The 14,846-nt window shown below is 41.1% G+C and overlaps 1 protein-coding gene across 1 annotated transcript in view; it reads right to left on the bottom strand.

Moving 5' to 3' along the window:
• The window catches only part of LOC119745313 (SWI/SNF-related matrix-associated actin-dependent regulator of chromatin subfamily D member 1-like), a 60,473-nt gene that overhangs the window by 15,020 nt on the left and 30,607 nt on the right, over nucleotides 1-14,846 (bottom strand). Inside the window, exons 5-7 of the mRNA XM_038221598.1 lie at nucleotides 8,296-8,397; nucleotides 5,732-5,893; nucleotides 4,696-4,848 (exon numbers count right to left, since the gene is read on the bottom strand). Coding sequence (XP_038077526.1) covers nucleotides 4,696-4,848; nucleotides 5,732-5,893; nucleotides 8,296-8,397 — 417 coding nt within the window. The remainder of the gene's footprint in view (nucleotides 1-4,695; nucleotides 4,849-5,731; nucleotides 5,894-8,295; nucleotides 8,398-14,846) is intronic.

The raw sequence follows: 14,846 nt of genomic DNA, 5'->3' as shown, positions 1-14,846 counted from the left end.
GCCCTTCGCTTTAGTAATTCTATGTTGGCACTGTATACCAGAAGGCCAAATTACGGTCAGACGTCAAACGTTTGTCTACCATTCACTGACCATTAATCATCTTAGCCAAACAGTTTTCAAACTGAAAGGGAATTGTAAGTGCATGCGGCACCTAAAAATAGATCATTCTTTGTTTCTTTTATTTCACAATTCAAGGATAATTACAAAAAGGGCAAACTCTGAGCTGAACTGTGAATGATCAGTTTAAAACTGTGTAGGCTTACCCAGCGGAATTAGCGTTTCATAATTTCACTGTTACAAAAACTTTTGCTCTCACTATCAAGGGGTTGGGGGGGGGGGGGGCTAAGAACCAGTTTTTGGCATGTGAAATATTCGACCACTAATGACCATATTTTTGATTAGCAATTTTAACGACTTGCTTGTCTGATACGCGAGAGTATTTATTTTTTTTTAATTGGCCGAATGAGATAACATTTTAAACAGTTCAAAGTTTCTTAATGGGGAGAAAATAGGTTATCAGAGATAAAAAAAAAAAAAAAGTTCGCGGCTTCTTTTGTTTTACTTTGATTTGTCCACGACAACCACAAAAGTGATAAAAAAAATAATTATTTCTGATTGCAAGGCTGTTTCTCTAGGTCATTGGTGGCCTATTCCTATTTGTTTGTGGGGATGTATGACATAATACAAGTGGTATTGTAGAAGAAGAATTTAGAATTAAGAATTGCTTCCATCTTGTGAGAAGTGGTTGAAAGACTTGGATGTATGGTGCCAAGTTTGCTAATCCCAGTCAATTCAATCTTCAACACTTTGAACTTCTGCTCGCACTTTGCACCAGCAAAATGCTGCTACAATAGACCCTTCCTGTCCGTCATTCAATCAGTGGGCAATGACCAATGAAATCACCAGATTTTAGTCAGGTGACCACGGTAGCTCTGTAAAATCTCAGTCAGTGGGTGGGGTTTAGGGCCACATCTGGGATGGTCCATTGTTTTCAGCAAATGACGGCTGAACTTGGATCCTTGGGGTCTGACCACATATTTTGCATGAAGTGGTAGAAAACTCAGCTTGAGTCACCTTGATTTGCTCCATTTGGATTGCCAGTCCTCCCCTTTTTTAGATAAATTCTTGAGAGATATATGCGAGTGCGGGGGAGGGTGTAAAGATTTCAGCGTGGGAGTATTGCAGCCAGCTTAAAGCCTGACTGTCCGAGAGACAGGAAATGAGCGCTGAAGCACGGCAGGTGACTCCAGTCCGGATGCCGTCTACGGAGGGCTTTGACTTCACAAATCGCCATGATTTTCTTTTCCTTTTTTTCCTTTAATTTTGTGGTTAACGGGTGTACAATGCAGGGCTGGGGGGGGGGGGGGGGGGGAGGATGAAGAATCGGTGACAGAGGAGTGCTGAAATGAAAACACAGGAAAAGAGCCATGGATTTTGTTTGGCTAGAAAAATGGGTTTTGGACAAGAGGGAGGCAGGAATGATATCGGTGGCAATCTGGAAGGTCCATTGAGTCCAGGGTTTGACGTCATATAAGCTGCTTAGCGTAACTCTGGACTTCTATCTTGTCAGTTGGCTATTATACATGCATGTAGATGTTATAAGTGAAATTGATTAGCACTTGCATTAATGCTTAGCCAAACTTATCTGCTCAGCTGTTAATTCTACTTAAGTAGACTTTTTACGGTATGTGGTTTCTAACACCTTTTTAGTGGACTTTATTTCAGATGCTGTCCGGAAATACAAATCGGTGTTTGATTTTGCTGTATTTCTTTTGAATAACAATTCTTTATTTTTTGATGGATTTCCTCTCACATGTGGGATTTTGCACGAACTGTAAAATGGGTTAATTCTAGTCATGCATCAGTTACACATTTCTTGGCGCTTTAATCTTTTTTTAAAAGTATGACCTTGAAAAGAGTCGGTGATATTTTCCAAAATTAACTTTCGCAATTAGCCGTATCCGATGACCGGATTTCAGCAAATCAAACATGAATTTGAGTACTCGGAGAAAACTCCAATGCAGCAAAAACTGTAACTTTTCCCTTAAAATTTCTCACTGGCATAATAGCATTGACAGAAAAGTTGGAGCAGGTATGTTTTCCGTGCCTTGTACTTTTACCTTGGGAATTAGCAACAAACTTTAAAGTGATCACCTCATTAAAAAAAAAAAAGACATCAGAGTTTCCTTCGGGCTACTGCCCATGTGGCCAATGCCCCGCAAAAAAAAACAAAGTCGGGCACATCATTAACCTTTTGTGTTTATCTACAATTTGTCTTGACGCTAATTGGCTCACGGCTCCAAGGAACAGGTGATTCGCAGAAACAACCACCGCTCTGTTCCGCCTACTCCTTCCTGCGCGCGGGGAACGCGCCGTCAATTTTGTTTCTTTCCCCTGAACGGTAATAGCCGGTGTCCGTACTTTCCCACCTGCACGCTAAATGATCGATTCCTGTTGGTTTGTACGAGATGAATGGACACGGGGCGCCAGTCAGTCTAGCTCGGCGGCGGTGAAGACACCTGCCAAAGACGGGAGGAGGGAGGGGGGGGAGGTGGGGGGATGTTGGGGTCAGTCAAGGATGCGATTATGACTAGAGTGTGTCCTTGACTGGACAGGCTGAAGAAAGAAGAGTTAAAGGGAATGTGCAACATTTGCTTTTGCTGCAGTTTTCAGAAATAAATGGATTTGGAGGATGAGTATGCTATGCAAATATTGTTAAAATGACTTATTTTGTGATAATTTGATCATTTCGTTTTGTAATGTTTGCAAATGTTGTATCTTCCCTTTAAAGGGATTCTCATATTAAAGACTCTGTGAATGCCATTGCTGGAGTGTGTCTGCACCCATACAAAGAACTACATGATAGAAGAAGCAAGCATAATCGAAGATTTAAAAATAAATCTCCCAAAAAATGATGAGTAATTCTGTTGTGATATTTGCTCGGATGTCCTGAAAAAAAAATATGCAAACTCACTACGTGTCATTAAAAAAAAGCCAGCAACAGAGGATGTTATCGGTATAGCTTATGATCCAAAATGGGGGAGACATTTCAATCGCATAATTGGATGCGGCACTAGCGGTTGTTAACAACTGCTGCGCTGGATTGGTTGAAAGACTGTATGTGATATTGCATTGTGTACAGTCAGGTTACAGCAGGCTGAGAAGGGGGTGGGGTAGGGTTTTTTTTGGAAGGGGGGATTTGGACTAAAAAAAAAAAAAAAAAAATCAAGGCCCGACTTTGTGACTCTGTTGCAAGCGGAAATCCTCACTTACGATAAGCGCCCCGATGGAATATAATTAATTTTGTGACAATCATGTTAAAAGTTTCCACTAACATAAACTCGTCAAAAGGGTGCTACATGTAAGTATGGTTGTATTAAAAACAGATATATGCAAGTCTTGAAACACACTTAGTTTGTGAAATAACTTAAAGTGAAAACATAAACAAAAGCTTTGGTTCCCTTGGTCTGGTGACTTCGATGAAACAAAACAAATAAGCAAAATGGAGAGTAGAATCCTCTTTAAGCTTCCGTTGACTTGTGGGTCAGGTAACGTCGGGGACGAAATAAATGGGGAAAAATACAACTCAGGATGTAAGAGTAAGGGGCTACGCAAGCATTTCTTGCCCAGTGTCAATCCACATGCTAGTCGGAGATAGCGTGCATCGAGGCGTGAACACCCACAAAGAAGAAAAATCATGAATGGGCAGCAACGCTGAAGACTATTGATCTGAGCATTAGGGACAGGTTCAACGCACGTTCATTGCCCTGGTGAGAGATAACGAGAGGGACCTTTTGGAGAGAGACGCAGTCTAAAGGGGAGGGGGGAGGGGTGGATTACGCTGAACAGAGAGACGAAAGGATCACGGTCTTCCCTTCCAATGCACAAATTTCACGAGCTGTTGGGGCGATGTCGGACAACCGGCGACAACGCGGCGCCACGAGCTTCTGCCTGAGGGCAACCTGTATGTTTTGAAAAGACGGCAGTCATTTTTTTTTTGATTCACTGGGTTTTTTTTTACAGTTGACACAACATCCATAGAATGGCCAACTTGCCACGCCAGAAAGCCATTGATCTCAGATTGACTTGAAACAAACGGCCGGCATTCAAATCAACTTTGAAGAAATGGGCTGATTAACTCGTTTCCTGATCAAATTCATCCAAATGTGAGTTTGAAAGGAAATTGATGGTGTACGCGGAAAAACTAATATCAGTTATGATAATTACAAACACTCACACGGCAACGGAACTAAGTAGTCCTGACTTCCTTCAGATATTGAAAAAAAGAATACAGTCCTAAAAGTTTTTGGATTACAAGCAAATATAAGTTATTCACAGACGGAACTTCATCTTCAAATCGTACGCCTCCAAGCAAGTGCAAAAACTGCCAAATCTGCAAACATACGCAAACATACATGCCACTTTTTTTCCATGAAAGAAGAATTTGTGCCAACACCTACTGTTGTTCTCCCTGTTGCGTGGTGCACTGCTGATATTTTTCTTTTAAATTTCTATGCCCTTAGGGCCAATCTGTTGTGTTCTGAATGAGTAAGTTATTTACTTATGGACTGGCCGACTGAGTCACTGAGTGTCAAGAATGTCCCAAGCCGCCACCGCCGTCAAACTCTCAGTTCCAGCTCGACTTGACAAGTGATCAATTCATGTCTATTTTGCTCTTGGACTGAATTTACTTACGACTTCCACATCGATGTCGTAGCAGGCCGTCTTCTTCTGCTCGGCTGTGTCCACGTTGATGGTGTGCTGGATGACAATGGGGTCTGGGGCGTGAAGCAATTGGTGCAATCGCTGGGGTATTTCCGAAAACTTCATCCGCCCACAGTCAAAGATCTGAATCAGGAAGGTGAGAAGAGTAAACATTAAATCTGATTCATAAAGTTGACACCTGACATGCTTGAACAATTTTTTTTAGAGCTGCAAGGCATAAAAACACTGCTTAGCCAATTGAAGTTCTGAGTGAAAATAAGTCAAGGGACCGATTAAATGACCAAAACAAGAAAACAACAATTCCAACTTTCTACAAATATTCTGAGGGAAACCTGCAGGGTTACAACCAAAATAGTCCGGTGCCAATTATGGAGTCATAGTGATTTTGTGCTATGTTGCGGAGGAAACTAGACCAAGATGGCCTCCTCCACTGCCAAACTGCTGGAAGTACTAGTCATTGTTGATGTACTCTCTTGTTGGATTCCAGCAAGATCTAAATTAGTCTGGTGAAAAAGACTTAGTCATAGTGATTTGTACAACGAAATTGCGAAAACTAGACCAAGATGGCTTCCAATACCAAACTGCCGGGAGTACTAGTCATTGTTAATGTACTCTCTTGTGGGATTCCTGCAAGGTCTAAATTAGTCTGGTGCCAAAGACTTAGTCATAATAATTTGTACAATGAAATTGCGAAAACTAGACCAAGATGGCTTCCAATACCAAACTGCTGGAAGTACTTGTCGTTGTTGATGTTCTCTTGTGGGATTCTTGCAAGGCTTCAATAAGTCTGGCGACAAAGACCAATTCATGGTGATTTGTACAATGTAATTGAGGGGACTAGACCAAGATGGCTTCCAATACTAAACTGCTGGAAGTACTTGTCGTTGTTGATGTTCTCTTGTGGGATTCTAGCAAGGCTTCAATAAGTCTGGGGACAAAGACCAATTCATAGTGATTTGTACAATGTAGTTGAGGGGACTAGACCAAGATGGCTTTCAATACCAACCTGATTGAAGTACTTGTCATTGTTGATGTACTCTCTCTCGTGGGAGTCCTGCAGGGAGTGGGTCTTTATGTACTGCCACAGGGCGTTGATGATAACTGGGCGTGTCTGGGTGTGGACACCCAGAAGGCGTGCCAGGCGGGGGTCCAGCTTGTACTGGGGTGGCTGTGCAGGTGTGGCAAGTGGACGAAAAGGTTTGCGATAGAAGAATGACAAGAAAAAAAAGTAGAGGTTAGCAACTTTCGTCCCAGTTTCAGGCCAACTCTTCATCCTGCATTCTTCTGGAATCAATGTTGTCTCGAGTGACAGGAAATGAGGAGGGGAAGAGATTAATAACTAATCAATAAACACCTGTTGCTCTTATCAGAAAAAAAACCCAATATATAAATAAATAAAAAACAAGTGTATTGGATTACTGACCATTTCAAGTTGGTCAGTGACCCTGATTCTTTGCGGTGAAGGGGAATGCTTTGCCAATGTAAAGGAAAGACAAACTCATTTTAATAAACTGAAGATTTTCTTGGGGGGGGGGAGGAGGGGTGTGACAACTGCAGTCATTTCTTTAAGAACCCGATTTTTCAGAAAAGTACGGACTCAATGAACGGACTTATTTTGTCTGTCCGGAATGTGGTTTCGAATTTTGGTTTTATCTTTGTATCATTATCTTTCCCTCAAATTGCTGCGGTTTCTGACATGGCTGAGCCCCTTTTGATAACATTTCAGACAGTAATTAAAAGGTCATTAATACACAGCTATCATTTGATACCGTTATTATCTGATACTTGCAAAAGAAATTTCCAAATGACCAGCATTTGAAAGATATCTTTCACTGACAGAAGTGTTTACCCAAGTGGGAAAAACCCCTGATAGTTCGAATTTCGGATGGTTGAAGTATTACATTAAACAGTCATCAAAATACCAGACGAAATAATCAATCTCTATCTGTATCACCGTTACTTCCAAATGCAAAAAGATTAATTAATCAAAACAGGAATGATGAATTTTGGAAACTACTTTCTATGGCCTACCAACCTCCCAGCCCAAATCTTGAAAGACGGGCCAGAGAAATCAAGATCATGTTTTCCCTGACAAAACAACAGAAAAACAAACAGCGCTCGACAGCCGTGGAGACAAACGAGCTTGCGGACGGACTGACAAAGACCGTCAGCCCAAAAGGGAGAAAAAAAAGAAAGGGAAAAGAGGGAAAGGGGGGGGGGGCATCAACAGAGGGTAATTTGGGCCGCTGGGGTCGGGCAACGGGTCAGGAAAATAGATCTATTGGGCTTCAACGCGCCCCTGATTTGGTAATTGATTGTGTAAGGGGGCGGAGGGTTCATGGGGTGTTACAAAAGGGTCATGTTTGTTGGTTTAATGGCTATTTATTAGTGTCCCGTCCACCCGTTTTCAGGTGAACAGCCTCCAGACCCCTACCCCCATCTGGAAAAAAAAAAAATAACAGAATAAAAAAGGATTGAATTTGGAAAGTAGAGATTTATGATTTCAATAAGTGGAATGACTTCATTTTTTTTTTTTTTTTAATTTCTGGCTTGTGACCAGCCGAGCAAAGACCGCCGGTACAGGATAACTCGGCCCCAATTCTTGTCCAGGAACGCAAAGGATTGTGGGTTAACGACACAACACTGACGTATCTATCACTTTGAAACCTGATAGATAATTGAGTTGGTAAAGCATTGGATTAGTAGCTAACATGGTTCGTATTCAAAGGCTTCAAACAGTATCACCCTTTAAAGGGAATGTACAACATTTGCTTTTGCTGCAGATTTCAGAAATAAATGCATTTGGAGGATAAGTATGTTACATGTATAGCAAATATTGTTCAACTGACTTGTTTCACGTTTTGGGCTGGTAGATGCTGGAAAAACATAGAAAACCAATCATGTTCTTGTAGTCTGGTTCCCAGACCCCACTTAAGATGAAACAGAGCAGTTTGTAGACTTTGGGGAATTGTAAGGTCAAAGAATCAGTCTAGCAGGCTTGTACCCCTTCGCAGGTGTGTAATCAATTGCAAAGAAAATGCGGAATAGCTAAATATGAAATACTAGGAGCAGTTTTTGAAGAAATTTTTTTTTCCAACGCTGGTCGGCCGACCAGCGTTGGAAAAATACAGTTTTTCTTGAAAATGTCAGCACATCAGGAGCCATGATTTTACAGGATGCTTTAGACTGTCATTCCCTAACAATTCAGTAAGGTATTTCGTGATAATTTGATCACTTCGTTTTTTGATGTTTGCAAATGTTGTATCTTCCCTTTAAAGCCAAAAATTCTGTTTTGCATGTTTTAAACTTTGGCTCTCTCTCCAGCTTTGGATTTAGGCTTTGGCTCCGTGAATTTTTAATAGGCTCAATAAAATAGACTCTCCGGCTCGACAAATCATCTGTAACTAAATTTTCAGCAACGGAAAGAACATTTCACTGTTGTGAGGCAATAGTGAGTACTATCGTTTGATATTTGGCACTAAACAGGATCAAAATGATTGCGGAGTGTTAGATGGAGCCAAAGCTGGAGCAGAGGCCAGAATTTCGTAAATGGCTGATGTAGTAACAAACCTGATGGTCCAGCAGGAGCAACAGCGTGCATTTGACGTTCTCGCTGCCTGGTCTCTTGACCTGAAAACCGTCTGTTTCCGTGGTTGTGCTCGTACGGTGCCACTGGAAGGTGGAAGTTGGGGAGGGGGGGGGGGAAGTAGGCAGAAGGGAAGGGGGCATGGACAAATTATGAAAATATTGGAGAAAGGATGGAGAAAAGGAAAGAATCAAGAGGGGGAAAAGATACAAAAATGTGTTATTTAGGTAACATGACACACACAACTGTCTTCATTAATTATTAAGTACAGTTAATATCTGTAGTTTTAGAATATTTTTGATTCCCCCCCCCCTTTTTCAAGTAGACAAAAGCTTTACTTTTGTTGATATCTGATGTATACGTTCTTATTGGATTGTAAATTTTGAGAAGGCTAAATTATACTTCTAATTTTCTTCACTTCAACCACCCTTTTCCCTAATTCTTTGAAAAAAGGATGTTAGTTTTGTTGTAGGTTTTCTTCCCCCCCCCCCTTTATGCAGGTCAACACTCAGCTAGAGTAAGTAACGGGCCTCTAGAGCTTGGCTGCAAAAACACTGCAAGAATTACAGAATTACAGGTTTGTAAAAGTCCCAATAATTGCCAAGCAAGCCTCGAGCTTCTTCCCCAGCTGCTATAATTGGGGATTACGTCAACTCCCAAGAATAAACCCCCAAAATATACCAAAGATAAAAACAATACGTGGAAAAGAAGACTAAAGTAAACTCAACAAAACTGGGGCAGTGCCCCAGTTAAAAACAACGGGAGCTTGCCAAATGACAATTCAACGGTTCATTTTTTTAGTACGAAAAAAAAAGGACTTTGTACTTTAGAAAGAGGGAATATCAAAATATTCATGTGACGTTAATTGCGGCACTCGGAAAGTCAAGTGTTAAGTAGGCGGTTGCAAGCTTTAAATAAAAATATAAATCTCAGAATGACACAAGGTGTTTTGATGGCCGAAATCTCGGAGCGGGGGTGTTGATCGGGGTGTTTGGAGGGGATAATGGGGCACTAATTGCAATGAAGCGTGTAACGCTTCAGACTCGTATTTTTTGGGCACTTGATTGTGAAAAACACGGAGGTAATAACCGTACAATTGGGTCGGTTAAACGTTGCTTTTATACTGAAGTGTTTGCGATGACGTCGTGTGATTTGGATTCCGTCACTGCGGTTGTGGAAGTTGAGGGAGGGGGCGTGTTTGAATAAGAAAGTCCCTTCACAGTGCATGCGTGATTCCGAGGAGGAGTAGATAAAAGGCTGCAAATATTTTGCAAGCTGTTTGGCAAAAATGTAACGTTTTTGTTCTTCATGAAAGGGAAATAATCCCAGAGAATATACATGTATTTACAAGTTTTTTTTGCTGATTAACTTACATACATATTTGTGAAGCACTGTGGACACTTGAAAACTAAAGAATTGAAGACAATTTTGCTTGATAATTTTTGTTCGGTGCGCAAAGAATTTGGGACAAATTTTTAGAAAATGAACATTTATCTTTTCGAATCCCATTTTCAAAAACGAATTTGAAATGCTACACACAAAAATGGTAGCAAAGCGATAAGAACGTTGCAAGCATATCATTTTCGTTTGTTATCGCACTGCCAGAGAAATGGAGGGCAAATTATCCTTTTCTTTTTTATAAGACTGTTCTCATTTTTGTGTGGCCTTGTCGACCTTGTTCGAATTCCTCCACCTCATTTCAAAGCAGGAAGGATTTACTTCCTTTTTTTAGCCCATATATAAACCCAAAAGATCTGAACCGAAAACTGAGGGGGAAAAGTTCATCGAGGTGCTAAGCCTAGAAATTTGCTAAGCACAGAAAATATACGCTTAGCAAAAACTGGTTATCAGCCAAAATATCATGCAATGTGTATTGCTTGTGACTAATATTCAGCCGACTTTTGCTTAACACGCAAATCTGCTTAACGGTATTTTCTGGTGCACAAATAATTAATGTTTATGAGTGCAATGGTAAGAATAATGCATGCTTATTAGTGCAATGGTAAGAATAATGACTGCTTATTAGTGCAATGGTAAGAATAATTTCATGAGGTGACAGAATGTTCCATTCCACTAGATGAAGCCGAATGGAATGGAACATGTCATCTGTTACCAAATGAAATTATTCTTTCCATTGCAAGAACCTGAATAAATCCTCGTCATCTGATTGGTCAGAGCCACCAATAATGTGACCGTGCAATGGAACGTCCATTACCGTGGAATAAAACTTCTATTTTTTGCAGTATGGCCGTGCTATGGGTTGGGACGAATAATTCAATGACATGTGATCAACGACCAACCAATCAGATAACAGGGATTTATTCAGGCGTTGTATAATGAGCAATATTCTCCACTAGGCAGCTGAGTGAAATTGCGCTCTCACCCAATGCAAGTAACTACTCATAAGTAACTCAAAATCTTAACTTAAAGCTTGTTTCATACTTCGTAGGCGAAAGGGAAGCAAATCTGATGACGAGAAACATTCACTACAAGAGTTGAAAAGCCTTCAACTTTTTGCAAATTCGCAGTGTGAATACTCGCCGTGACGTCCCAAATTCACATTCACGTTGGCTTTCCCGTTAAGTATGAACCCAGCCTTTACAATGACATGACAACAATAATCTGTGATACTGTTAGAAAAACTCTTCATGTTTGTGGCATTTCACAAATTTGCTAACCTCATTGTCTATTGAGCACAATTAATTGTGTAGGACCGCCACCCCCCTCCAATTCACACTTAACCTAGATTACCATTTAAGTTGTCTGCCAAATTTTTTTTTTTAATGGTTATTTGTTCTTCAGGATAATTATCTTTAAAAAAAGGTGCCATGTCAATGATACAGAGATGCCCCGGAAGGCCGAGTTTAAACAAAAAAGAAAAGTTTGCAAAAGGTCTGGTTACCACCTGTCGAATTATATACACAAATCTACAATCGGTGACCTGTTTATTCTTGTCTTTACTTTGTTCTATCAATTTTTTTCTCCCCCCCCCCCCCCCCCAGCGGCTGGAAACTTTGAACAGGCCAATTGGGCACTTGTCAAGGATCCATTTTGACCGTGTTTCCATTCAAGTCCCGGTGCTCCAGTGTTTGCCAAAACTTCTGTATCTGTGGTGATTTATCACCGAGACTTGTCAATTCCGGCACAGGATTTTTTTTTGACCGGGACCAACACCAGGCCTCTTAAGCTTGTAATCGGTCGGTAAATCTATAAAAAAAAAAAGGTCACGTCTGAAACAATTGGATGTATGGAGGTGCGCTATCTTATCGTTGGATTCCTAACGGGAAATGCGAGTTACAAAGCAGACGGCAATCTCTCGGGGGGAATCGCTTGCACGTGCAACCCAATTCCTGGGGCCGTTATCAATGCACCAACAACGGGTGGCTTTTGGGTAACAGCGGAACGGTATCAAACAGAATGAAAAAAAAACAGAGACAAGCATGCTTTTGAGATAAAGCACTTGAGAAGAGTTTACGGGCGACCAATCGATTGGATTGAACGGGTACGTCACAGAAGGGAAGTGTCCTGTCAGAATGTGACATTTTATGTGAGTGAACGATGATGACGAAACACTGGAAATATACATGTATCTGATGTTATAATTTGTTAATCTGACATGACCATTTGACCAAAATCTAACCATAGAGAGATACTTTGAATTTAAGGGGGGGGGGGGGCAACAACAGATTTTGAAGGGGAAAAAAGCCTTTCCAATAACACAGTACACTTGCCTGTAGTACAACTCTTGGCCTAACTCCTTTGGGTGTGTGAAAATTTTAATGTATATGAAAACTGGAGGATTCAGAGCTGTTAGCGCTAAAGGAAAGACTTCATGACCTAAAGAAATGTTTGTTTCTTTTTGTCAGACTAATGAGTTCCCATGCCGTTATTGATTCTCAAACTCAACCCATATTTAAAGTCCCAATGTCATCCTACATGACCTGATTCTTAAGCTCCGCCCACATTTAAAACCCCACTGTCATTATACATAACCTGATTCTCAATACCAATCTGAATACCTTATGCATTATAAAACATCCTGATTCTGCAGCTCCGCCCATATTTAAGGTAAAGCTCCGCCCATATTTAAGGTAAAGCTCCGCCCATATTTAACGCCCATCTACAGGTATAGTTCGTAAGTGAGAATGTGATACACGCCCACACACCACTGATTACTAGCACCCATTGCCTAAACTCACCACTTTGCACTACTTCTGGCTCCAATGGTTCCAACAATTTTCAATGCTACTCTGTGTGTAGTGGGCATGGTTTAAGTTGAAATGACGTCATACTTACGAACCGGATTGTCATTATACACGACCTGATTCTCAATACCAATCTTAATACCGAATGCATTATACACAACCCGATTCTGCAGCTCCGCCCATATTTAAATCCCTGATGTCATACTGTACGTGTACATGACCTGATTCACAAGCTCCACCCATATTTAAAGCCCCAATGTCATTATGCATGACCTGATTCTTAAGCTCCGCCCATATTTGAAAACCCCATTGTCATTATACATGACCTGATTCTCAAATACCCAATCTACCGTAAGCACCCAATGCATTATACATAACCTTATTCTGAATCTCTGCCCACATATAAAACCCACAATGTCACCATACATGACCTGATTCACAAGCTCCACCCATATTTAGGTGCCACAGGCCAAATATGGTAAAAAGTATCTTTCTCTTGAAAACGTGACCTAAAACAAGTACAAGTAAATGCTGTCGCAAAAGAAAAAAAATATGGGCTTGCGTGAGAACATGAACAATGGTAAGAGTACACATCACTACCTGCACGTACATGTATGACAACCAAAGTTAGCTCACAAGCATCTTGAATGGTTTCTCTACTCATTTATAACAAATAAATTGACCAAAAATGAGATCCAACATGTTACAGTCCATGGATTATGAGTCAACAACACTTTGTTGATGACACAAAGGAGAAGAAAAAGATACCGCTTTTTCCCCCTTTGTCCTTCCATTTAAACGAAAAATCTGTGAAGCTTTACGGCCTTGATTTTTTTAGCGTAAAAAAATTCGAACAGGTGCAACCGTTGCAAAGTTGGACAGTAATGCTCAGAGTTTGTACGGTTGAAAATATGAAACTCAGGCCGTGTCCAAATCACTGGGCTACGGCTGGCTAACACACGTGTCCATGGTGAATGACTTCAGTGGCTTCCATAGACGCATGCGTATAAATGACTAGCCACAGCCACTTAATTTTGTAACAAGTGTTCTACAGTGTTGTAGCCGAGTACTTCTATCTGAGTACAAAGTACTGCTGAGTACCAAGTTATCGAATACCACTCACATCTGAGTACTTTGACCCTTGAGAACGAGTACAGGAACCAGAGGGTAAGAGTGGATCCAGAACAAACTTTGGTCTCCCAAAAAGTGGGTCCAAAAAATTACGGCTTAGAGTTCGGGGCCTGCTTAATAAGGGCCCCGAAATTTTTTTTGGATTCTAGATGCTCTGTGGTGCGATTGAAGGCACTTTCTGACGACTTTGAGGAAAAGATTGGGTTCGTTTGGTTTTTTTGGGAGGGGGGGGGGCATGGCCCCCATTGGCCCCCCCCCCCCCCCTGGATCTGCCCTTGCCAGAGTCCAAGAACTTGGACCTTCGAGTACAAGTTTTAAGAAGCCGAGTCCGAGTACTTGGACCATGGAGACCATGGATCCTCTACACAAGGATTAACGACTCATCTGAGCTTGTGTACAAGTTGTACGGAACGGATTGTCTACATGCCTGATATGCCGCGTCCGCGCATAGAACAACAAATAGAACGTATGTAAAACAATGCGCGCCCACGCCAAGATCGCCGACAGCTGGCGTCCCGACAGAAATTTGACCACTGAAACACTGCAGTCAAGCCGAGTCTCGCGCACACGCAGGCACGACGCGCAAGTGCCATATCAAGCCTCTAACCAGAAATTTGGGGAAGTCGTTTAGAGGATCCGTGCATGACCTCCAAGTACAAACTGTACGAGTGCTCGGACCTTCGAGTACTTTATGGAGAACTCAAGTGAAAACAATTAAAATCTCAAGTAATGAGATCCTACGTCTCCAAGTATTAAAAGAGATTTTTTTTTCATTCAAAACTAAATTACTCGTGATGATGGAGTATGATTTCGAATAGTTAAGTCTAAGGACTGTGTTTCAAAACGTATATGAGTTTTACTGGAGTACGAGTACTGAGCACAATAACACCGATGTTCTATCAGTAACTTTTGTTTGAATTCTTCAAAATAGCGTTTTCTCTGGTTCTCCACTTCCCAAAATCAATCACTATGCTCAAAAATAGTTCAGCTCTTAAACACTCTGGCGTTTTGGGTTAACATTTAATTAATCTAAATATATCATCAAGTCAACTAAATATTTATCTATTAAACGTACGCTTGGACTCCAAAACTGACAGCTCGAATTCAGGTGTGCGTCCCGTTGCGTGACAACTGGAACAAAGCTCGACTGATCAAAACAAAATTGGACTTGAATTGAAAAGTGCATCGATAACCTCCTT

This window comes from Patiria miniata, unplaced genomic scaffold (assembly GCF_015706575.1).
Source record: "Patiria miniata isolate m_02_andy unplaced genomic scaffold, ASM1570657v1 HiC_scaffold_7, whole genome shotgun sequence".
Taxonomy (NCBI): domain Eukaryota; kingdom Metazoa; phylum Echinodermata; class Asteroidea; order Valvatida; family Asterinidae; genus Patiria; species Patiria miniata.
This window is presented reverse-complemented; position numbering and strand designations above follow the sequence as displayed.